This window comes from Cyclospora cayetanensis, unplaced genomic scaffold (assembly GCF_002999335.1).
Source record: "Cyclospora cayetanensis isolate NF1_C8 unplaced genomic scaffold, CcayRef3 CcayRef3_contig_68, whole genome shotgun sequence".
NCBI lineage: Eukaryota > Apicomplexa > Conoidasida > Eucoccidiorida > Eimeriidae > Cyclospora > Cyclospora cayetanensis.
In genome coordinates this window covers 669-23,456 of record NW_020312678.1, presented here as the reverse complement: position 1 = coordinate 23,456, position 22,788 = coordinate 669, and the positions used below count along the sequence as shown (strand labels likewise).

The following is a 22,788-nucleotide window of genomic DNA, read 5'->3' as shown; positions in this document are numbered from 1 at the left end:
CCCGTTGCTAACAATCAAGTACTCTATCAGCAGCTGGAGTGCAAAGTTTCACGAAACAAATCCTTGTACGAGTAGATGGAACACAGGTTTGATCCTTGTAGAACTAGACGCTTTGATCTCATCCGTATTCCTACGGATATGCATAGCGAACAGACGGTGCATACAGGAACGCCTAAGCGCACTCGAAGCATACAGGTACACAAGGGGTGTTTTGAAGAATTAATACTGTAGACTCGAAGCGAATTACGCGGCCTAATGTGTACGTAGCGGTACACCAGGAAGCGCATAAACTGCTGTAATATGTGTATATATCCCGGATGTATTTAGCTTTCTGAAAAAGTTTATCTGGTAATAGCATCCAGCCGCAATGGCAGTTGGATATCTGCGGTGTAGTATCATGCAGAAAAATCGTGTTCAACGTTAGCCCCGGGTGCCGAATGATAAATCGGTCACTATACTAAGAAGGAACGCAGGTGGGACTTTCAGACGCTGTGATGTCTTCGTGACTTTCCACTACTTATGCCTTTGTTAAAAACGGACTGAGAGCTCGCCGGCGAAATTGGCTGCTAAGACTATATGCCTGTGTGATTACTGTGCATAACTGCATTTTCTCTACTTGCATTTTCGGAATGCGTGGTGCATCCTGTATGCCTACTAAACAAGAATGGAAATCCACCAGGAAAGCTGCAAAAAATAAATAAAATCGATTTTTTTTTGCGTCTACCAAATTATAAATCCAATCTTCCACCACAAGGAAAAGACTAAAAAAGCAGCCAACTTCCTCCAGTCCGAGTAGAGCTGTGCGCTTAATAGATATAACGCATTGGTCAGTACAGTAGATGAATCTACATTAAATTTGCGCGTGCTACCAAGCCATCGTATCCTTATGCCTGTCTTCCAATAGTAGATGCCTATGGACTCCCCACGTACCAGTCCCACATTGCTTTCACAGTATCCTTCGCAGCCCCAAAGAACCCGACGTTTCCTAGAACCTGTGAAAGAACGTTTACTGCTCCCTTCCCATCAAGCAAGATTTTTAGTAGCCGCCACATAGTAGATTCCAATAAAATGGAAAGACGGCCAAGAGAGTCAAGCTCGACTACTTCCAGTAATGAATGTGCCAGATCGTCTCTCTTTTCGTTGATGAGCTCGGCCACAACGTCAATGACGACCTCCACGCTCTGACAGATGATCTCTGACACAAGATACCTTTTAAAGGCCATCTGTATAACCGCAGAGAGCTCTCTCACTCTTCTGTGTACGATTTTAACCACCTGTTCCTGGAACGCAGTATTCTGAAGCAACTCCTCCAATTGACCTGCGATGGCGAATATCAATCCGCGAGTCAAAACGCCGATTCCGAGAAATCCCCTGCGTGCAGCAGCTGCTTTGAAGTCGCTTTCCACCTTAGTGGACTCTGGCATAACAGCGAAATGGATGTTCCTTGCCAGAAGGGTCAGCTGGGTCTTGATTAACGACTCCGGAACCAGGGAATTTGTGCTTATTAAGCTTGGCAGCACAATGCTCTCCAGCACACGGATACAAACTTTCTCAGCTGTATCTTTGACCGAACCAACCACACTCTTTTTAACTCGAAGCACACTCGATATCGAATACCAAACAGATGGCAAGACCGTTGGAACCACTCCAGACACCAAGCGAGGTACATCAGCAAGTAGCATGGACGCCAAAAGCCTCACTACCCCAAGCATCCCACTTCGTTCCTTTGAAATTGATGTGGGGCCAGGATACGTTTGCAAAAGCACCATGCTGCTCCAGATTGGCGATTGGCTGGGTGAAGAGGTAACACGACTTGCTCGTGACTGTCCACCCGTGATCTCCACCAAACCAACTGGTGTCTCTGCCTCTGTTTGCCCGCCTTTGCCGTTCTGAGACAACTCACTGGATTGGCTTTGCGTGCCTTGAAGCCGTTGACGCATTTCTCTTTGGATGCTTTGTTCGGTGCGTTGCAATTGCAGAGCATCTCTGTTGACGTATGTAAGCCCTTCCGCCGAACGCAGAACGATCCTCACAATATGATTAAGAATAAACTGCAGCGTTTCCACCACCTTGTTCTGCCAGGCAACCATTTTTGGCTTTAGTTTGTAAAGCTTGCTCATAAGCAGCTTGAACATATTGACGAGTCCATTGTGGACATTCTGGTAGGCCGCTGCAAGTCTCTGGTTCCCAGGACCTGCTTCTGCCGAAAAATATTTGGTCAAAAGACGCAGCACTCCCGTTGTCAAAATGGCTCCTGGGTGTCTAGGCAAATGTTCAGAATCCAAAATCTGATGAAGAGTGAGTGTTGTAAACGGGAGAATCTTCAGGGTAAACCTGCTCAGCTGTATTCTCGATATGTGCGATTCAATAATCTCAGAGATATCCTCGATGAGAAGAAGCGGAGGCGTTGTTATGGAATGGCAAGCATTTGAAATTTTCATCTCGGTGGCTTCACTCATATAGTCCACAAAACTGCACATTGTGTGGTAGACATCCTCTGCGATCTTCTGCAAGTTTTGGGAAGTGGCAGCGGAACCTTCCTCAGCCAGCTGAATACTGGCTTCGTGCACCACGGAGGCTAGTGTATTGTCTGCAAGGGGAAACACTTTTTGTTCACTAGATTTGAGCTCTTGGTTTTGCAGCACAACTGACCACTGACTCTTGATAGCGCTGCTTTCAAGCTGCCCACTCATGTAGTCCACGAAGAATTCCTTGAGAACGGAATGATTTCGTTGAGTTTCCGCGCATTCACACCTTTCCTTCAATGGCTCTTCTGCTTGCTTGATTGCCTGACAAAAATCTGGCGAGAATCTGGTCTTAGAGGAAATGCGAATTTTGACAGTGTATAGCTCTTGGCAAAGCTTAGAAAGCAGTTGATCAGCAACGTCCAGACCTCCGCAACTGACATTCTCCAATGCAGTGCATAGTGGATAGTGCGTTAGCGTTTCTGGAACATTGGCCTGCAATATCATGAGCCTCGTGGTGATGGCATCTACAAGTCGCCTGAATAACTGAATGTCATCCGTTTCTTTCCCGAGGATCTTGATCGCTGCTGTCTCTGCTGTGGCTGGAATCATGCGGCATACCAAATAAAATATACGGTCAAGCGTTTTCTTCACCACCTCTTCCGTTGGCCTCTCTTTTGTGAAGCTGGATACCAGAGTCTTCCAGCTATCATAACCGAAGCGCTGGGCTTCTCGAACGAGCACGTCCTTTGTTTCAGCTGTTTGCAACTGGGAAACGAACGCGGAAATAGTTGCCCCCCGTTGAATTATAGCGGAAAACTCTTCAGTGTTCTTAGGAATTCGAAAAAAACCCTCTATTTCTTCCTCCATGCCAGGTTGTTGTTCAAGGGCGATGGCCATTATCTCCCACCATAAAGAAATTATCTGGGGATCTGAAAAGCTAATGTATCCTTCTTTTCGAAGTTTCGGCCTTATTTCATAAAGTGTCGAGTCGACTGCTCGTTCAACTGCAGTTACAGCCGCAATCGGTTTTGAAATGGGCTCGAACAATTTCTTTAGCTGAGCCTTCACGGGGTTCAGGACGCATTGCGGCATCCAAAAACTGGTATTTCCAGGAGTCCACCGGACAGGTGGAGGCGCAAATGACGGGAAAGGTGCCAGCATATTAGAAACGTCCACCTGAGGGGACACATATAAGGACATAAAGAGCAGAATACTGAGAAATCCAACGGGTCACACCAATCAGACTAGAGCACTCACTGAGCCATAATGGTAGCTCTAATCCCATTTGCGGTACTTCGCTGCTCTAAGTAGTCTAAACACTGTAGTCTATTTACTCAGTACGCATTCACAGTCAGGCAATGTGCTGTGTGGAGTCCGTTGACATCGTTTGTGTGGCCAGACGTGTTGATAGTAACAATCGGCAAAGCACTTGACCGCATGATAGGTCAAGCTCGCTCACGGCACACAGCTTCAATACACTGCCTTTAACGAGCTACCGATGCTTTAAAAGATATAATATATTGGTTACAACTGATAGGCCTACCGCAAGCCTGCCAAAAACTTCTTGGAATGACCATAGGGCAATGAAAGCATTCCAGGTACTGTCTTGAAGGGCTGCACGATTGTTGGAACTCAGAATGGCCGCGGTTTCTGGGGGAGGCATGTGTATCAAAAGCAACCGGAAATCTTTGTCTTTGTCATAAAACGCTTTAAGCAGCGCGAGGGTAGTTTGTGTGGAAAGAGGCGACGAGAAGAAAGGTTCGGATTCTGGATATTTTTCCCTCATCTTATATATATAACCCAGTCCAATTTTAAATGCGATAAAGCTCTCCTCAAAGGTTACAGGCACCTGCAGCATGTGAACATGCAAAACATGGGATCTGTTACATCACACGCCAGAAACGCAGCAGCGTGCAAGCAATACCGAAGAATCAGCACTTCAGTAAGCAATCCGTGAGTGCTCTCCAGTACAGCCTGGAAGCTTCGCAGGGCAACCTACTTGCTTAGGGTCCTTGTCATTTCGCTCCTGCCCGGTAACGTTATAAAATGTGTCGGCAGAGAGTAGCTCGGCTACTGCTCCACGCACTTCAACAAGTTGAGCGAGCACAAGAAGCGTAACATAGACATGGTTCCACATAACGACCGAGTGGGGACAATATCGGTAGTTGCAGATTTTTCTGATGTCGTTGTCTTTTGGGAAAAGATGAAAGCCTGCATGCGTAGCTAAGGGGTTGCTTCTTCTCATCTTGTTAGCGAAGGGGAGAAAAACATTCGACCCGTACAGCCCAAGCCTGAGGCCGAAGAGCGAGCGCACGTGCATGCCCTTCGTAGGTAGCAGCAGGTCGCTATAAAATGATTCTGCCAACCCTTCCAGTACCGAAAATTGTTTTTTCTCTTCTTGGGGCGAAGATTCAGGGGCAAGGGGCAGCCGAACAAGAACGTCGTATCCGGCGGCTCGTAGGCTGCTTGACAGACTGGCCGTTGTGACACGTTCACGTGGATTCTTCGCTTCTTGTAATACGTCAAGCATTTGCAGATGAAAATACTTCAATAGCTGATACTTGTGGTCTTTCATAATATCCTTACCGGCATTTTCTTCCTCCAAAACCTGACTATATTTGCCAAGCATTACCGAAATCGAGGGTTGAAGTGTGCCAACCACGTCAATATTATGAGTTCGATCCATTCTGTGTTTGTAGCCCTCCAAATCTCTAAAATCTGCGATAGCAAGTTGAGCGTTGGACACCTTTTCGTTGATCTTCCAGTACTTAAAAAGGTAAGGTGAAACCATACGCTTCTGTGCAATAGCACTGCCTAACTCTATCATGGATTCTTGAAAGAAGAGAGACCCCCACATTCCATAGTTTTTTTCGCACTGCACTAAATCCGAATTCTCTGGGCACATGGCAGCTAGTTGATCTTCTGTTGGCACTTGTTCCTGGGTTGCTGACGAGGCTGTCTGCCAGCGGTTCACCCAATTCGTGTACTCATTCGCCAGTGCATCTACAAACACATCCTTCCGCGAACCCAAGGCTGCTACCAGTTCCTCGTACTTCGATTGCTTCAGAAGCGCGCTGATGCGAAGGCTCCACGTTGGGTCAGTTGAAATCCGACTTTCTTTAAGGAAGTTCATCTTTAGCGAGTACTGTTCTTTGTGTGCCCGTTTTGAGGCCTGATTCTGTGTGTCAGCTGAAACTTCAAATAGCGATCTCTCCCTCCGAAAAGCTCCAGCTAGGACACATCGGCTAGCTATATAGTTGAACACCAGCCATCTGAGAGATGGGTAAGCCAGGGTACCAGTCTCTGACGCCTCAGTATTCATTACTCTTCTGAGTAGGCGGACAGTTGCACGGTTGACCATCGCCTGAAAGCAGAATGCTCCATGAAAAGATATTTTGCTTTTTTACTGTATCAAGCATATCTGGAATGCATATCTACTACAAAATCAGGCGGATAGTGAGCAGAGAAAATGTGTCGCCTTGCTTTTTAGCTGCCAGATGGGTACATACCTCCCTCCGATCTCTTCTCGGCAACTTGGCTACTGGTTGGTTCAGTGCTTGTACAGCCAGCTCGATCTTTTGCAGCTTTCCACTACTAAACCATGTAAAAGATAAACGCTCTGCACCTGAGTCGGGTACACAAAATCCAATGATGTTGAAAATCTAACCAATTAATGCGCTATCATACGCCGTCGATTTGCAATTTGAGTAATGCCTTTGAAGTATAATAAGTATACGCAGAAGCCGAGATGGGGCGCTACCATGATTTAATTAATTGCACAGTTCACCAGTTTTCTCCGTGACAACTGTTTATGCTTCATTGCTTTGGACTTACCGGTACCTCTTATATATTCCACTTTTCTAAAACAAAAGGTACGCTTCCCATAAACAGTTCCAGTCAGCCAGGTGGCTGCAGAACTTAGCAATGAGCGAAGGCGAGACGCTGATTTACAGGGTGCGTGCAGCTCTGAAGGTATCACTGAGATTGATCGCTGCTGTGCGTAGTGGTCCACCGCGAAGGACGGACGGGCCCGGGACCTTTCCGGAACGATTGTGAGGCGTGCAAATCCCCGATGTGTAGTAGGACTGCTGAAAACGAGGTGAAAGTCGGTCATGAACCAATTTTCCAGAGTATAATATTCATAATCGAGAAGAAATGGAAAAAGGGAAGTCGACTTCAGGGCCTCCGCGCACTCCTGAATCTGATTTAGATCGTGGATGCCGGCAAAAGCGGACTTCAGGCTTTCAAGTGTTCCTTGAATCACTTCTGTGCGGCTTCCCCAAAACTCGCTTAGAGGCAAGTTTGTTGAGAACACAAATTCAGCTTGATTGAACGATTGGATCATTGGTGACTTTTGCTTTGTAGTCAAAATCGCAATTGTCTGCCCTTCAGTAGTACAGAGGTGTATTTTGGCTCCACTGCCGTTTTCAAATGCCTCATACGCAAACAGGAGAGATTTCCTTCTAACAGTTTTTCTCAACAGCTCCTTGACAGACGGGTCTTTAGAGTCTATGCTTTCCACGAAGAACATTAAGCGAATCTTCTGGCCTTTGATCCTAGCAGTCAATTGCAGATTTCCTACAAAGCCGTATATCGCAGACTGCAAAGGTCGATAGAAGAACATCCGGTAATTGGTTGTCTCGAGAGTCCATTTGAGGTCCCAAAGATGAAAGTCCGATGTTGTTGAAATGCCTTCGTATGGAGCCAACACTGTGTTTAAAAAAATCGTTTGCATTGGAAACCGCCCAGTGGAACGCAGGTGGACGCTTGCTGGATTGAGAGCAGACATAACGTGGTCACTGAATGCAACCAAAAACGCTTCATAAATGTATCTATGTCCTTCGGAATCCATGACACGAGATGATTCCAAGTAATACTTCTGCAGCTTGGCATGCACGATGTTCGGGCTAGAGAGGGCGCGAATCGGCAGCTCCTTGGCCCCCACAGAGAGGAGTATACTTGTAAGGTTTTGAGCGTAGTTCACAAGAGCATGAGATAGTGGCTCTACCACTGTGCCCATGAAGTATCCGGTCACGATAGGGGCATGGTGTCGCACAATCTCTTTCAGATACGCTGCGACAGTTTCGAAGGACCCTGCAAGATTCGAATTTTGCAGGTTAAAGTTGACACCAGTTAGCCGAGTTAGTAGATTGTTGAGAGCAACAGGCTCTAAATAGTTTGAAATTATTGCTTCGAGTATTGTATCCTCCACCTCAGCAAAGAAGCTTCGTAAAGCACGACTTAATATCTGGGGAATATTAGCATCGGCAAGAATGTTTTCCATTAAGCTGCGAGTTGCCTGTGATTCCATAATTCCAATGGCTGGTGCAAGAACGCTTGTCAAAAATATATAGTCCAAGTTAAGGGAGCAGTTGAGGATGACTGCTGCTGAGATCAGCGTTGATCCTATGCTGCGCGGTTTTAGGTGATCTGTGGGCTGCAACTTCTTTGTCATTTTTCGTATAGCATGGGGCAACACCCATCCAGCAGTTTTGCTTATCAAACTGCGGACTATCCAGGCAAAAAGGCGTCTCCTGACAACATGCTTCATTATAATTGGCCCAATTTTCGTGTTGAGCTCGGAAAGAAGGATAGCCGGAAAAGGAGGCGGTATCAGTTCTGGAAGAAACGCACAGAATTTCCATTCTACATTCTACCGCGTTTTTCAGGGAAGCAACAAATACACTGAGCAAACTGTGAAAGCTATAGATCGGTGTATTTAAGGCGAACCTCTCGACACTTTTAAAAGCAGAATATCCTGTCGCCATTCAGTAAAAGACCTGGCCTGGCGGATGGATCGAAGTGTCACAGCACTGTTTCCGGCGACGTACACACCCTTGTCCCTCATATAAATGACAAGCAAATCTGTGAGCAAGGATCGCACATGTCAACACACCTTGTGGCAAAGTACATTCAAGCACTGGAAAGCCGATGCTGCGTACTAGCAGGCATATGCACTAATTCAGGGTCTGGCAAGATGACGCATAGCTCCGAGGGTTCTGTTTGTAGTACAGAATAGGTTAGTTAGGTTGCCTTCAAAAACTTTGCTCCTGCATGTTGAGCATTTTATAGTCAGAAAATAACAGCAGTTCATGAGTGTCGTGTATCAAGCAGCACAGCTGCCACCTCAAGGGGTTGCTGTCTTACTCGTCAGTGCGTAGGCTCCGAAGCGCTTGAAATCGTCGTGATCGACAAATCCTACAGCTTGGTGGAGAGCTGTGAACACGAACTACAGTGGGACTAGCGAGCATGCACAAGTAAATACAAGGCAGTCAGCCACACGTGGGAGCAGTAGAAGATGTGATACGAGGCAGCAGTTTAGCCTCTTACTTCGAACAGCATAATACAGTTTCCTGACAGCTCGAGCGCCAAGATGACTGTAAGCGCAAAGTGTTCTTTCCTGCGCCCGCAGGCTCGCCTGCACATCTTTCCACGGGGTATCCGGAGTGCGGTACAAGATTTCGGCTATCGCTGTCCACACCTGAACTTCATATTGACTTTCGACCAATCTGGCATGCAGCGCACGGGCTGCATTCGGTGCCTCTGGTCACATAAAATGGCAAAGAAGCAATACACGTGTTTAGTACATCTCTCATACTGCGTGAAACTGTGCGCTCATACCCCAAGTCTACAGTGGGAAGCAATGAAGAGAAAAAATGCCAATGATGGAGTGTAAAAACACACTTCTACAGAGGCGGGCACTTCAAATGTGCTGGTCACTGTCATATTTGATGATACAGCAAAGTGCATTAATACAGAAGGCGTGCTCGTACTTGATATGACGTGCAAGCTTCCAGAAAACTGAAGCCATTCCTGGTAGGTTATTTTCGTGCTGGCAAGTGATCGGGTATTTACTGAAAGAAGCTTGTCAACTTTGAGTTTCTTTCCTCTCAGTAATTTCATCAGTTTACCTGAGCTCATGCATGGAACGTCACCAGCGTAGAAAGAATATATTCTTCGGATGTTGCTCGAGGTGCACTTCCGCAATTTATGTGACGCTTACGAGTGCATGCAGCCGCGCCTTGGCTGTAAAACGATCCTTCACTGCATGCAGAGATCATTAGCCATTGTACATCTGAACCAAAACACAGATTGTAAGAAAAAGAACTTGTTCCCACCAAGCAAAGGGAAGTGCACCCAGCTCGCGGAGAACCTCTGGGAATGCCTGTGGATTAGGTCTTACCATCTACTTTCTCAACCTCTGTTGTTACAGCTTGCTGAATCCAAGTCGAATAGTCCTGGTGGTTGTCCATTAAAGTACTCATGTCATTACTCGCCGAGAGAATATATCCTTTGCCTCTCAACCTCGAAGCCAACGCGTCTGTCCGAAAGTACAAATGCAAAGAAATCCCCAATTACCAGATTGACCTACAAGAGCTTTAACCTGCTGACACTTGCCAAATGAAGGAGTGAGCTACTACGTTCCGAATAAGGATGTTTCATACGTGTGACATAAGTGGCTCCGCGTTCCAAGAAGTCTTTTTCGCGGCAGCATTCATTCAGGACAGTCCTGACCACTGCAGAAAAGCAATGTGTGCATACGGCTTTACGTGCTGTTAAGTAAGGTCTACGGTGATATTGAATGTTATTCACGGAATATAAGATCAGGAGAGTGGCAAAAGGCAGAAATTGCGACCACTGAAATCCGGCAACAATGCGCTTTGAGGTGCTTCACGTAGTAGACAGTGGGTAACCAAAGTCAGGGATGACAAATGAGGAGCGCATAGTGAGCTACACCAAGTTGGCAGGCAGATGGTAGGAAGCAAGGAGGATGATTTAACTGCACGAAGAAAAGAGAAGGATGGAGTGAAAGTCAAGGTTCTAGGCACCTTCATCCTGTTTCTGCTGCTTTTCTGCCGCCGCGAGAGCTATTTTTCCTACGGCGGAAGGTGCTGAAGGAAAAAAGCAGCAGCAAACAAGACGCTGGACGCATATTGATACTCCTGGCACATCTGAAAGCATGCATTGGCCAGTGTCCTCTGCTAAGAAAGATAAGAGTGGATATGTGAAGCTACACATGCGGTGCATGTATACACTACGAACAGCCACTTGTTTGTCCTTGTCTACCATTACTTTCTATTCCAAGAATCAATGCTAAGGACACAAATCCGGTAGGAGATATCTGTTTGTCACAATGGAGTCTTATTTGACTGGCTGCTACTTTTCTCTACTGCAGATAATTTACTGCACAATGAGGTGTGCTTACTCAGTTGCTGGGTGGCTTTTTGAAGTACACCCAGTGCTTCTTTAAGTCTTCGTTTTGCGACCTCGACGCAGGTTACCTCCATAGACGACATGCTTCTCAGTATAATGGGACTTGGGGACAGCAGCGCCAGACTCTGGCGTATGCGGTTCAGTACATCCAGCCACTGCTGCATTGGCAAGGAAGAAAGCGTTAAGTGGCCTGCGTCGGAAAATTATTATCGCAGACCTCACACGCAACCAGGAACGCTGGCCTCGCGTCTGCTGCAGCGCAGCCTTTCCAGCTGCACACTGAGGCCAAGCCAGAAGGGCATGGCGAATGACTGAAGCGTCTTGTAAATGGCAGTAAAATGGGAGACTCACTCGCCATGCGAAACGATTCCAGAGGTACCACACCTCCTATGGAGCTATGCGGCCTTCCCAATGACTCCTTTTTTAGGTCATGATACCTCGTGGACCCCAGAAGACTCCTAACTGGCTTAAACATCCTCAAAATTTCAACGGTGTCCTCGCTGCAGTTTTCCGTGAGACATGGCACGGGCTGCGATGCGATATGTTCCAACTTTTCTATTGCTTGCTGTATTTGCTTCATGCTATCTAGTTGCCGTTGCTGTTGTGAACCGAGCTTAAGCATGGTCTCTCCTGCATGGCAGAAAGGGCTACTAGGGCAGACATTCTAAGAGTATGCAAAACCATGCCACCCTTCCCCACAACTCGAATCGTTAGTGTGCAATCGCTAGCTTGTACTTCACTTCAGGTTTATAACTTTTGAATGAGCCCTCAAATGTATGCACTTTTACTTCCTTGAGAATCTACATCACCAGCCATAGCACTCCCACCTTCGGTTTTTGCTTTAAGCAGTGATTCCTTGACTTGGTTCAACATTCTGACTCTGAACTCATTACAGTCATTTGGTATCTCTTTACAGGCTGTGAACAGTTGGAAGGCAGTTAGCAACTCGAAGAGATGGCGATCCACGATGCATGGGCTTATAGATGTCTCTGCAAAAAGCGTTTCTGCGAACAGGCACCAGCAAACAACAAAGCGGCCACACCTGTCGGTCGACCAAACGGCTGTGGCAAGTATCTATTAATTGATAGTGGACCTGTTTGGCATGGTTTCACCGTATGATTATACATGCTGGAGCGACCACACTCGACGAAAACAAATTTAGCGGCGCAAGGTGTGCCGGGTTTGCATTACCAAGGGTATGTTTCTGCTCGCTGAACAGCTTTTTATTTTCTTCATTTGGGCCTAAAACAGAGAAGATCCTTGACTCTCTCAAAAAATCAGTATTTTCCAGGTCTTTCCGCGATAGTATTTCATCAATTATGCGTTGCAGATCTTCTAGCAGAAGTTTATGATGATGACGTCTTCTTGAACGGTGAGACATGCGGTCTTGCATATCAATCAGTGTGCGCTCTAAGTAGAAGAATGTCTCTGCCATAAAAAAGGTAAGACACAGAATCAAAGCCTGAATTTAAAAAGGGCATCTCGCCATGGACGCACCTGTAACCGGCAAATATTGTTCCACCCAGGCTGCCATACATAGAGTGAAACGCTTAAGGGTACAAAAATATATATATATACCGCGTGGCCAAAATGCCTATTAACGCAAAGAAGAACGCTCACCTCCACGAAGCAGAAGTGATGGGGATGGCTCTGAAGCAATGGGAACCACAGGTACATGAATAAAACGGAATCTGTAGGTGTGCTCTTAGATGAAGCGATCATGAGTATATAATGCACGCTGACACAACATGGTAATGGATTGGATGCGTGTGAAAAATTGATTACCATTTTGTATTAGTCTCTTCGCCTCTTGCAGGTGCTCATATAGGTCAAACCCCGGGCTAACGAGAAGAAGTTCTGTTTCTTCAGTGGTTGCCGGAGCAGGCAATGGCTCTTCAGTCGATTTCGCACTGTAAAATATCTCTTCCTCCGAATCCTCTTCAGCAAAAGAACTGGTAGTGCTCTCTGTTGCAGAACCCGGCAACGCTTCGTGGAGATAAATTGGCATTTTCGTCTCTCCTCGTGGGGCAACGATAATCTGTATGGGTATATTTTCCGTCACCACGTCTTTTTTTTCTCTGAACCGCGCTACTTTGGACGTTACCTGGTTCCAAATAACAATGGAGAAGCGAAAAGCTGACAAGACTGATGTAATTGATCTCAAAACCACATCCGCTGATATCAGCGGGTTGGGTTTTGTTAGCAAATCGTCTAGGAGCATTAAAATGCAATCCTCTGAGACATTACACAAACACAAATCTACACATGCAACATGTAATCGGTAGGAATGCGCAAAGAAGGCTTCTTAGATATATTCCAACGCAACCCTCAGAAGCCATTTCTGTCGTAGCTATAGGATACAACATGAAATGAACGTGAACTGAAACATAGCTAATAAGATATCAATGCAGCCCCCTAGGTAATTCATGTGCGATGGAGGGTTTTCCTGCCTTGCGAGTTATCACGTGGCGCTCACCGTTGAGCGACGGGGACTTGCCTATACTGCTGGGTTCAGCACAGGCTAGCGCTCTCGTGCAAAAAACCATGGGCCTGTGACACGAATCTGGCACAGGTTCGGTCGAAGCAACTTCGAGCTTTTTACAAACACTGCCCCTTCCCCTGCAAAACGTCGCTATCGATTTAGTTGCCGCCGCTCTGATGCCCCGAAAGCCTTCCTGAGGCCCTCCAGGGGACAGGAAGAATTCTGTTGCCAATCGTTGTATATTTTCTTGGGCTGCACTATTCCCTCTCAGCCCGCCCAAGAACGAATTTTGGTCATTCGCAAACATCTGCGCGCATCTGAATCCTGTCCCGATTGCTGTCAGCAAGCGCGCTACCTTGCCGTATCGCATGCCAGTTCCGGTGCTTGAATCAAGCGAAAGGGCGTATTCCCGCCAGAACTGGATAATAGCTTTAGGAGGGACCGCTTCAAGCTCTGATAAAGTGATCACGTCATGTACTTCTATATCAGCCTCCTCGCGCGCTGAGAGAACAATAAAACAGCATATGAAAAAGCCTAGTCTTTCAACACAAGCACAACATTATTTCTACAGGATTCCAGTTTTACGCTCAGCGAAAATACAAAAATCAACACTGCCGCCGAAAGGTAGCATGAATGCAAAAAGCTGCTGATTACTCACAGGGCTCATCTTGTGTTCTCCGAGATTTTTTTCGCTGCTTTGGAAACACCCATTTGGCAACCTTGTCGGCCATTGCACGAAGCCTTCGCATAATGCCTACCTGCTCAACTTTGCCTTCTAGGAGAAGGAGTAAGTTTTTTATATCTAAAAAAAACAACCCCCAAGCCGTAAACAAAAATGCAGCTCTGAAATTAAGCCTAATCGCTCAAATGAAGCGTCTAAACTGTATGTCTTTTCACGAGCTGTCGAAACACGGATGGCAAAGGCAGATTTACACTTTATTCTTACGCTGCAGACCCACTTTGAGTATACAGAGGAACGATCGGGAAACGATAGCCGAAAACGAACCTGAAAATCTGTTGCGAAGTGACTTGACGGCTTTTTCCAGCACCACAGGTAGGAACCTTCGCCATTCTGCCAGCTTCATAAAGCTCTCAACTGACTTCTTAGGGCTAAGTCTTCTGGCCTCAGATATACAATTATTGAGAATGACTTCATGATTCACGGAGAAAAAGCTGAACCATGTGTGGGCATGTATACCCCTCTGTGCAAGGGTCAGCCTAAAGGCCTCATGGGCGTATCTGTAGGGCACGGTCTCGTATGAGCATATAGGCAAAGCCGCGGTAGCAAGACCTCTTAGGTGCCTAGAACAAAGCTCAAGCGAGGCAGGTGAGACTATTTCAGTCTGCATTTCCGTGGATTCGAGCGCTTGAAAAGCGGCGGACAAGTCAACGGCGCTTGATGCCCTTACTACTGACAAAGATTGGATCACAGCCTTCATCGCAGTCACTTGTTCGTTCAGCCGCTGTGAGAGGACGCGTGCAGTTTCTGCCAAAGCAAATGAGTGAGCAGCAGAAAATTAACAAAGAAACACTAAAAATATCTCCTCCAGCAATCAAGCACACTAGCCCTGGTAATTGCTCACAACGGGTGCATTCATCCGAGTCGACGTGCTGTCTAAATCGCTTCACTTTCAGTACGAGCTGGATGATTTGCCTTACCTTGTTTCTTTCGTGTCTCCATATTAACGGATGACCTAATTTCTTTGCAAACTGGATTACAGAGTATACTTGTCCTGCGCCACCTTCTGAGGAAGGGGATGAGGCGAATGCGTCCGGTAGATCCGATGCGGAAAAACGAAGCACTGCTGAAGTTTTGCATAATGTACAATAGATAGATATCCTTTCGCAAAGCTTGAGCCACTAGGCCTATAGAAAACGGGATAGCATTTTCTGATGCCATCAGAAACCGCATAAATTCCTGGTATGAGAGAGCTTGCAATTGCAGTAGGAGTGCAGCGCTGCGATTCGCCTCCGAGTCTTTTGTTACTCTTGTGATCATGGTCTCTCGGAATGCAGCAAGAGCATCCATAATAGCTAGAAGCCTGTGCTGTATCACCAGAAACAAAAAGCTGTCCCCACTTGCAACGCGACGAAATGTTTCATCTGCTGGGCTCACGATGTTCATTTCGTTCAGTCCTGCCGTAAATTCTTCCCAATTCGTTGTCTCCCCATTCGGATTTGCTAAGGCGCCACCCGACGCAGAAACAACAGGTTGGTGTAAACCAAACTTCAATCGCATGCGCCACACTTCAGTGAGGCAATTCCTGACCAGGGCAGGCGAGTTAACCCGAAGAACAAACCCGGGAGCCTCACTGTACATGTCATTCTCGCGTTCGAAATTCCTACCCACTTGGTAGAGGCAGGCTCCAATGGTCCTTTTTTCTTGTGGGGAAGATGAATAGTCCTGCATTGGGCTTATTACAAAGTCGTATATTGTAGAAAAGTCCATATTATACAATCGTTGCAGCTCTTGCGCGATGGTCTGGGGAGTCACATTGTCGACTGCAGGACACAGAGCATGCCCAGCCACGAGTATGTAGACCTTCATGGAACAGGTCATTCTAGCTGTACTTTGATCCAGCCGGCCTTGCCCAATATGCTCATATCAATTTCTAACTTCTTTGCGGCGTGCAATGATGGCCCTCCACGGCCAACTAAGGCTTCAGCATACTAGTTATACAGAAAGGTAGGTCACGAATTGAGCGAATTCTAGAGCCCATTCAGTGGTACATCACGCGATTGAATACCTGGCAACTGTTCCAGATACCCTTCTTATTTCGACGCAGGCTTACCCAGCTGAACAGTCTTAAGCTGCGCAGCTACGCGCTTCGCTACACGGAGGAGGACCAACTCTGCATCACCAGTCGGTTCTGAGCCGCAGCAGACGAAACTTGGGTACCCTGCCGCTGGAACAAAACAGCTACAGATTTCTAGAGATTTGTCAAGGGTCTCTACGCTATGTATATCATGGCCGAAACTACGCACCGGTTTTCTATCCACTAAACAGTGCACACGCAGATTGGGCCTAGCTCTGTTCCAACGAGTTCATTTCAGATATTTGTGTTCTGTTATGGTATGATGACATGAAAACAGCATCATATACTATGGAAAAATGGAAATACTTGTTTTCTTTGCTAGATGACTTACTTTCGTCGGCGATGAAGCTACTGAACATCTTGAGCATCTCTGTAAAACATTCTCTGCTGACTGTCGGTGAAGGCTCCGACAGGACAGAAACGATACAAGCCACTCCTGGATTAGATTCTGGCACTTTAAACAATATGGAGCGCATGCGTAGCAAGTGAAAGCCACGCATATTAGACGATCCGCTTTCGCCGTTATGCTCTAGAAATCCACTGGACAATGCTTCGCGCTCGTCCAGGCTCAAATGCTTGCCTAAACGTATGCAAAGGACCACAACCAAGAACAGTAAAAGCTTTTATCTTTGGCACAAACGGCCTCTTCATTTTGTATCACAAGGAGAGGGGACTAGAATAAACATAACAAGGTGAGAGAAAGAAGGCCCACCGCTTGCTGCAAGGGCGTCACTAACGATGTATTTCAGCTTGGTCCAAGGCATGCGATTTAGGAACTGTGGTGCCTCGGAGAGGGGAGACTGGATGTCGTTGTACACCGTCTCCCAAATATCAGCGTTAGCTTCCGTGACTCTCTCTACTGCTCCCGCGCACTTTGTGTCGTCGTTGCGGCAGCGAAAGAGTAGTTTCGCTATGCACCTGGACGACAGAAAACCAGGTCAATGCATCTGGCGTATGATAAATGTGATCCCAGATGAGCCTATATGTTTCATATCGTTTTACGTTCCTAGTGTACATGTGACTTGGAGACATTGTGCCTTACCTGATGAAATTAACATTTGTCGGTATACATTTGAGTGTATTTACGCCTCTAGCCTCTGATTTGGGGAGACTCTTCTCCATTTGTTTTGCAACTTCCATTGTAAGCGGATTCCTTACAGATTTTGCTGCAACCGAAACAGAGTACGCACAGCTTATAATACTGCTGTACTCCTGCCCTTGTTGTCTCGGGCACACTCAGCTTGGAAATGTTTGAAAAACGCTAACTCAGCAGAAACAAAACGCTTTGATGGGAACGAAGAGCTTACAAAACTGGATAGAAGAGCCTGAACAGTCAAGCATGCATGCAGGGGACCACCAAAATAACTGAGTCAACCGGTGGTGCTTATTAAATTGCAGCTTTCACAAGAAATAGGTTCCCAATCTTTGCACAGCGAGAACGTAGGTATTCACAACATGCAAAGTCTAGCTTCCTCCGATCCCCAAAGCAAAACTTGCTCGATAGGATATGGCCAGTATCTTGTGGTCCCTCACCGCGAAAGCGCCTCCACAGGTTTTTGTAGTGCTCAATGAATCCCAAGGGGGGTTTGATCGCTGAAAAAGAAAGCAATACAAAGCATAGACAGTAATAACGCCAGGATCGAAGTCGAATTCTTCTCTAATATGCATTTAGTAAGTATCGAATGCACCTTTATGCTGCTCGCTAGCCGCAGTTTGTTGTGAGCTTGAACACAGCAGCGCTTCTCCGCGGTCTACAGTCTATTTTTATGTGCTACCAAAGCAGAAGCATACGTGGGAAAGAGGGAAACGTGACGCGCATAAGGCGAACTCCAGGCAGCTCAAACCAAGGCACAACATGTTTGGTGGTTTCGATAAGCCCTAGCATATCTTGTGGAAGCGTCACAGTAAAAAACATTCCAGACTCTTCTTCCTGCGTGGTCGCAACGCATCTACGCCCTCGTGAGCCGTGTGTCAGCAGATCCACGCATTCTGCTTCACCAAGGGCAAACCTGGGGTGACACGGTTTCAGAATCTTACCTCTACTATGGTAATTGGCGGTGCTCTGTCAAGCCGTGGGCCGACCGTGAAGATGCGATGATGTTTATCCAAAAGGCGTATGCTTACTTGGTGAATCTCTGCAACAACTGCAAGACGAAATGCAGTAGCGAAACCCAAATAATCGAAAAGACCCTTTTTACCATCCAATTCGGTTGCAGCGGCAAAAAAGTCAGGACGGTGCTCTCCACAGAGCATATTCTCCAATGATTGCCTCAAAAAGCCTGGGAGAACGGAGATCATGCTGTCAAAGAACTGGTGCTGCATTCTTGCAGTCAATTCCATTGTTACGGCCACCCGTTCCACCATATCCCTTCTGAATACTCTTTGCTTGCCCGCAGGCGAAAGTAACTTTCGCCTCAGAACTGTGTCATACGTGAATTGCAGAGTTGGATGCTGGATCGCAGTGAGCTGCGCTGTCTTCAAAGTCGCCGGATCCAATTTAATAGCCCATGAAGGCAAGCGCACTTGTTGTACTGCACTCATAGCCGATATAGCTGCCGCATTCCCCGTTGTGGCGTACGCAGGGCTTTTAATGATCTTGGAGGCCAAAGTTGCACTAAAAAACAACGAACTGAACATATAATTGGGGTCCGATGAGACAATTTCCATTTTACGCTTCAGTTCCTCAAGTACAGCCTCCTTTTCTACGCTCATGACCCTGGCCCACTTCTCAAACGCTTCTTGTATATCTGGGTTAGGCGATATTTTCTCGTTCTTCTGTAGGCGTCTAAGGAAAAAGGAGAGTTCTGTGTTTAACAGGGTACGCAGCTCTGGGCGCATTCCCATGAACAGCCCATTAAATGCACGTTTCGAGGCGGCTTTAACAGGATGCTGGTTTGAGGAGCCCCCTGAAGCTCACATGCACATGAACGTCAATTCAATTGGAGTTCAAGGCTCTGTACTCAAAGAGCCTTGGTCTAAAAATGCTGCTTTGTCCCATTTTTACGTTCTCGGTAACAAATGAATTCTGCAAAATATGAGATAAAATGAAATGTAAGGCGCCCACTGGCAGCAATAAAAGTGTATATCTCAGAGAGTGAAATGCGAGCACGATGAAGATTCGATATTCGATATGCACTTTGGGCTCAGTCTTATTGACGTTTGTGTATCACTGCGCTGTGGACGGTTAGCATATTCTAGCCTACCTAGTAACGATACAATGTCTTTTGCCGGAACACCTGGAAGGGAAAACATGCGTCGTAAAGCTTTGGAAGTTGTCTGAGTCAACTGAATCACTTCAACCTCTGAATCACAGCAGCCATAGCAGGTCCACAATAGACAACTCACCTCGACCACTATTGCGTTGCTGAATCCGACTTTACATCCCCGCAGTGCCGCGCTGATAAACTCTTCGAGATTCGATAGCAATTCTGAATTGTTTATATGTTGTGTACGGTGGATATACACGATCGAGTAGGAGATGAAAACGCTTACTACTCTGTGGCGTGACCGGTGAGGCTTTGTAGCGCTGGAGAGCCATGAGGTCCTCTTTGCCGAAGGCACTGATGACGGAATAAAAGGCACGTTGGTCATCATGCTCCAGTCTTCCTGAGAGTCCTTGGTATTCGACACTTACACTAAAACTTGAGGTTGACGCGAAAGTCGAAGGGGTGCTCCTGGTAAGGTGCGCCAATCTGCAGTTGGGGAGAAGCATTGTTGCACGAGGAAGGGCCGTGCCGTGTATCCAGTTATCCAGGGCCACTGCCGTGAGAAATCCATATACGTCAAGATATCTGCGAGAGTCGGGAGCCATTATGGGATCACGTGGATCCCCCATCTGGTCAAGCAGCCACTTGCTTGATGCTGAACCACTTGTTGGCGTCTGCAGAGCCCGGAGAATCTCGACGCTATGCCTGTAGTAAATATCCCACATGAGTTCAAGAATATCCATTATGAGGCCTATTTCATCATCTGCCAGCAGCAGCTTGTTAGCAGACATGCATGAAATCAAAGTCTTTGCCGTAACCGCCCTTTCCACAGAGGCATCCAACATGTAGGCGCTCAACGGAACCTCCAATGCTCGGCGCTCCAGCGGCAGTTCCTGATGATCCAACTGCAGTATGAGACACAGAAGCACCTGAAGCTGAGGAGAAAAAAACTCCGGGGCTACCATCCACTCGTGGACTTGCTCCGTTATGTTGCTTATAAAAAGAGTTGCTATCTTCCGCACCCTCCCCTCCACTCCCTTCTTTAATTTATCCAGTAGCCCTTGTTCGTAGCTAGACGCAATACCGGCCAGACCCTCCAAGAATTTAGTGGTCAGTGTCAGTCTGGCAGCAGCTTCTGCTTTACGAAATCCAGCGAGTTCTTTTACAGGGACTTTCTGGTTGACAAGGATGTGGCGGAGCTCCATGACAAGCAGGTGCCGCATATCGTGTTCGGAAGGTGTCACATAATGCTTGTCAAGGTCCAGCAGCGTTGCAGCTTGATGTGAAGGATGTTCACTTGCGCCTGAAAGTGCAGGTAATACGGTCGACAGTGGCATTGAAGCCCCCAAGCGACCCGCAGTTTCCATGTCTCCCACCAACTGTTGACAGGCGTGAATGGGGTAGTCGACGACCAAGGCGCCTATAGCCAGTGCCGAATGCAATCCACACACACATACATCCGGCTTCCACTTTTGAATCCTATACATTTCGGAGGATGAGAGCTCGCTGAGATTGGCAAGTTTAGCTCCTGGGCAGTAATAAAAAAGACTGCATGCGCTTACCTAATAGTAGTGCATCTGGTTGGAGCTGAAGCACACGGAATGAGAATATAAGCAGAAACATGACCAAATATGAGATGCAACGACACCCTGTGCACAGCAGCTACAGATAGTACAAGGTCTCCACTAACACCGAATGCAGCGCCCCTTCACAGCGCAGCAGAACAGCACACCGCCTTACTGAAAAGTTTCTGGGGACAGTGAAGGAATGCGATTGGCCTCGAGTATTGGAAGGTCCGGGGCTTAATTGAAGCATTGAACCTGAGGAGTAAAAAGCATCTTCAGGGCTGGTGGGGTCAGCCTCCTATTCTGTAAAAACATTTTTAATGGCTTTTCAAGCCATATTTACGTGTTTCTGCTTGGTTCCTACGAGTGTGCATGTGAAATGTGACACGCGATGGGGAAAACGATGCTCGTGCCTCGAGCTGGGCATAAGGCAGGCACCTGTAGTGGCAAGTAGCGAAGCCTACGGGCAATATATGTATATGGTGGTAGTCGTACCTGTTGCTTGTGTGCCCTCGAGGGCTACGGCCTGTGCGTGTATTTTGCTAATCCATGCCACGAAGGCGCTGGCCAAAACAGATTTTGGAACCATTTGCCTTGAGGACCAGGATACTCTATTATGTCTGATTTGTGCTCAGTTTTAAAGGTGGAGGAGGCACCGTATGGAGATGGCTTTCGGTGCTCCAGAATTGTCGCTACTCGCGCGGACTGGGAGGTATCATTCCACATACTGCATTTTCCAAAGAGCAAAACCCAGGCTATCCCTGCTTCTGGGAGAAAAGCGGGCAACTGAGTCGCGTCATATTAAACCAAATGTAATTGAATGGCTCCAAAAGGTGGGAAGAGAGACTTTCAGTGCTCCCACCCTCTGCAGATATCGCAAAAAACGGGCGGATGGTCTGCTGAGGACAAATTTTAATGGATCACAAAGGTAGGACAAAGGCAAACATTGCCAGAGCAAGCATATAATTCGAAATACATTCAAAGCATTATACCCGTACTACGGCGTACGAAGGGCAGCTGCGCGCAGTCAATACTCAATAAACGTTTTTGAGAGGCTCGTGATGGTAAGGGGCGCCGACGAAGTTACAGTGGCGTGTCTAGTCACAGGCTCCAGGTGAACCTATTTTATCTTCCAAAAAAGCATATTTTCATCTTTAATACCTAAAACATTTAGGGTTATGCGCTATAATGTCGGCGGTTTTTCCGGCGTGTTGCAAGGATCCATTGGCAATTTATTTGGGGGGTAATCCTTGCATTCTGGTCTGCAGAATGAGTGCCCTGCATGCCCATAAAGTTCATGATTGGTTGACGAACTCGATCTTTAAAGGACATAAATAATATATGCATTGTCCTGAATCTTATCCATAGCAATCGCTTTGCTGTTTCTAAAGCTGTACAACATTGTACCTTGGGGTTTCCACATGGACCAGTGGGACAATACAAAAGCTAATTGAACAGCCCCCTCATCTTTATCTACTACAACTGAAAGCATTTCAGGTGGAAAATTCAGTTTACAGCTTAAGCCTTTAAAATATTACTTTGCTTCTTTGAAGCTAACGCCAAAACGCACAATTGTTCTCAAGCATTTTGTTTCCACGAGACACGGCCTACACTTTCCTCTGCAGTGCGCCGAACTCAGGCGCCCCTAGGCAGTTTCCACAGCTCGACCCATATTTTATTGAAAAGCATTAACGAAATAACTAAATGTTGTATGGCTAAATAGTGTGCAATTCAATGTCGTGTGCGGATGCCTTAGATGCTCGGCGTGACTAACGGTGAATGCTCGAGTGCCTCGGCGTGTAACTGTGTGCACCATAGCTGCCCCCCTTGCCTTATGTGAGATTTCAGGAGCGTTAAGAAAGGAAGAAATGAGCTCTATTGATGACGCTTAAAAGCTTTCTATCAAGCTTGCACTAAATTTGGAATTAGCAATTGCCTTACGAAGGGCTTTAACAAAGCGTTGCAGCTGTGCTCACATCATGTTGAAGCCAACCTCTGCCTCCCCTTCAGTAGTTGCGGCACCGTCAACTTTCATTG

The 22,788-nt window shown here is 46.8% G+C and overlaps 2 protein-coding genes across 2 annotated transcripts; both read right to left on the bottom strand.

The window, feature by feature from the left end:
- Nucleotides 1–572: 572 nt before the first annotated feature.
- LOC113146841 lies at nt 573–7,779 on the bottom strand. Its single transcript, XM_026335383.1, has 6 exons — nt 6,303–7,779; nt 5,978–6,093; nt 4,417–5,832; nt 4,012–4,317; nt 931–3,644; nt 573–684 (listed from the first exon to the last, which is right to left on the bottom strand). Exons 1-6 carry the CDS (start codon nt 7,777–7,779, stop codon nt 573–575), a joined length of 6,141 nt encoding a protein of 2,046 aa, XP_026191168.1.
- Nucleotides 7,780–8,595: 816 nt separating this feature from the next.
- Nucleotides 8,596–21,477, bottom strand: LOC34617508. The gene is made up of 28 exons (XM_026335382.1): nt 21,275–21,477; nt 20,749–20,892; nt 19,836–20,665; nt 19,387–19,739; nt 19,124–19,280; nt 18,105–18,886; nt 17,825–17,929; nt 17,575–17,632; nt 17,023–17,197; nt 16,693–16,898; nt 16,312–16,560; nt 15,957–16,094; nt 15,012–15,666; nt 14,824–14,897; nt 14,171–14,650; nt 13,823–13,966; nt 13,186–13,665; nt 12,468–12,941; nt 12,303–12,386; nt 11,795–12,092; nt 11,471–11,724; nt 11,034–11,312; nt 10,602–10,872; nt 9,914–10,035; nt 9,652–9,789; nt 9,472–9,543; nt 8,806–9,011; nt 8,596–8,697 (listed from the first exon to the last, which is right to left on the bottom strand). The coding sequence occupies exons 1-28, from the start codon at nt 21,475–21,477 to the stop codon at nt 8,596–8,598; spliced, it is 7,533 nt and encodes a 2,510-aa protein (XP_026191167.1).
- Nucleotides 21,478–22,788: the final 1,311 nt, after the last annotated feature.

Bases quoted from the DNA above. Each gene is read 5' to 3' on its own strand.
- LOC113146841 (XM_026335383.1), bottom strand. From the start codon at position 7,779: ATGGAATCACAGGCAACTCGCAGCTTAATGGAAAACATTCTTGCCGAT. The intron at 6,094-6,302 runs GTAAGTCCAAAG...TACCCGACTCAG, and splicing joins GGAATATATAAGAGGTACCG to GTGCAGAGCGTTTATCTTTT. The intron at 5,833-5,977 runs GTATGTACCCAT...TTCTGCTTTCAG, and splicing joins CGAGAAGAGATCGGAGGGAG to GCGATGGTCAACCGTGCAAC.
- LOC34617508 (XM_026335382.1), bottom strand. From the start codon at position 21,477: ATGTGGAATGATACCTCCCAGTCCGCGCGAGTAGCGACAATTCTGGAG. The intron at 20,666-20,748 runs GTAAGCGCATGC...CGAAATGTATAG, and splicing joins ACCAGATGCACTACTATTAG to GATTCAAAAGTGGAAGCCGG. The intron at 9,790-9,913 runs GTATGAAACATC...ACTTTCGGACAG, and splicing joins CGGAGCCACTTATGTCACAC to ACGCGTTGGCTTCGAGGTTG.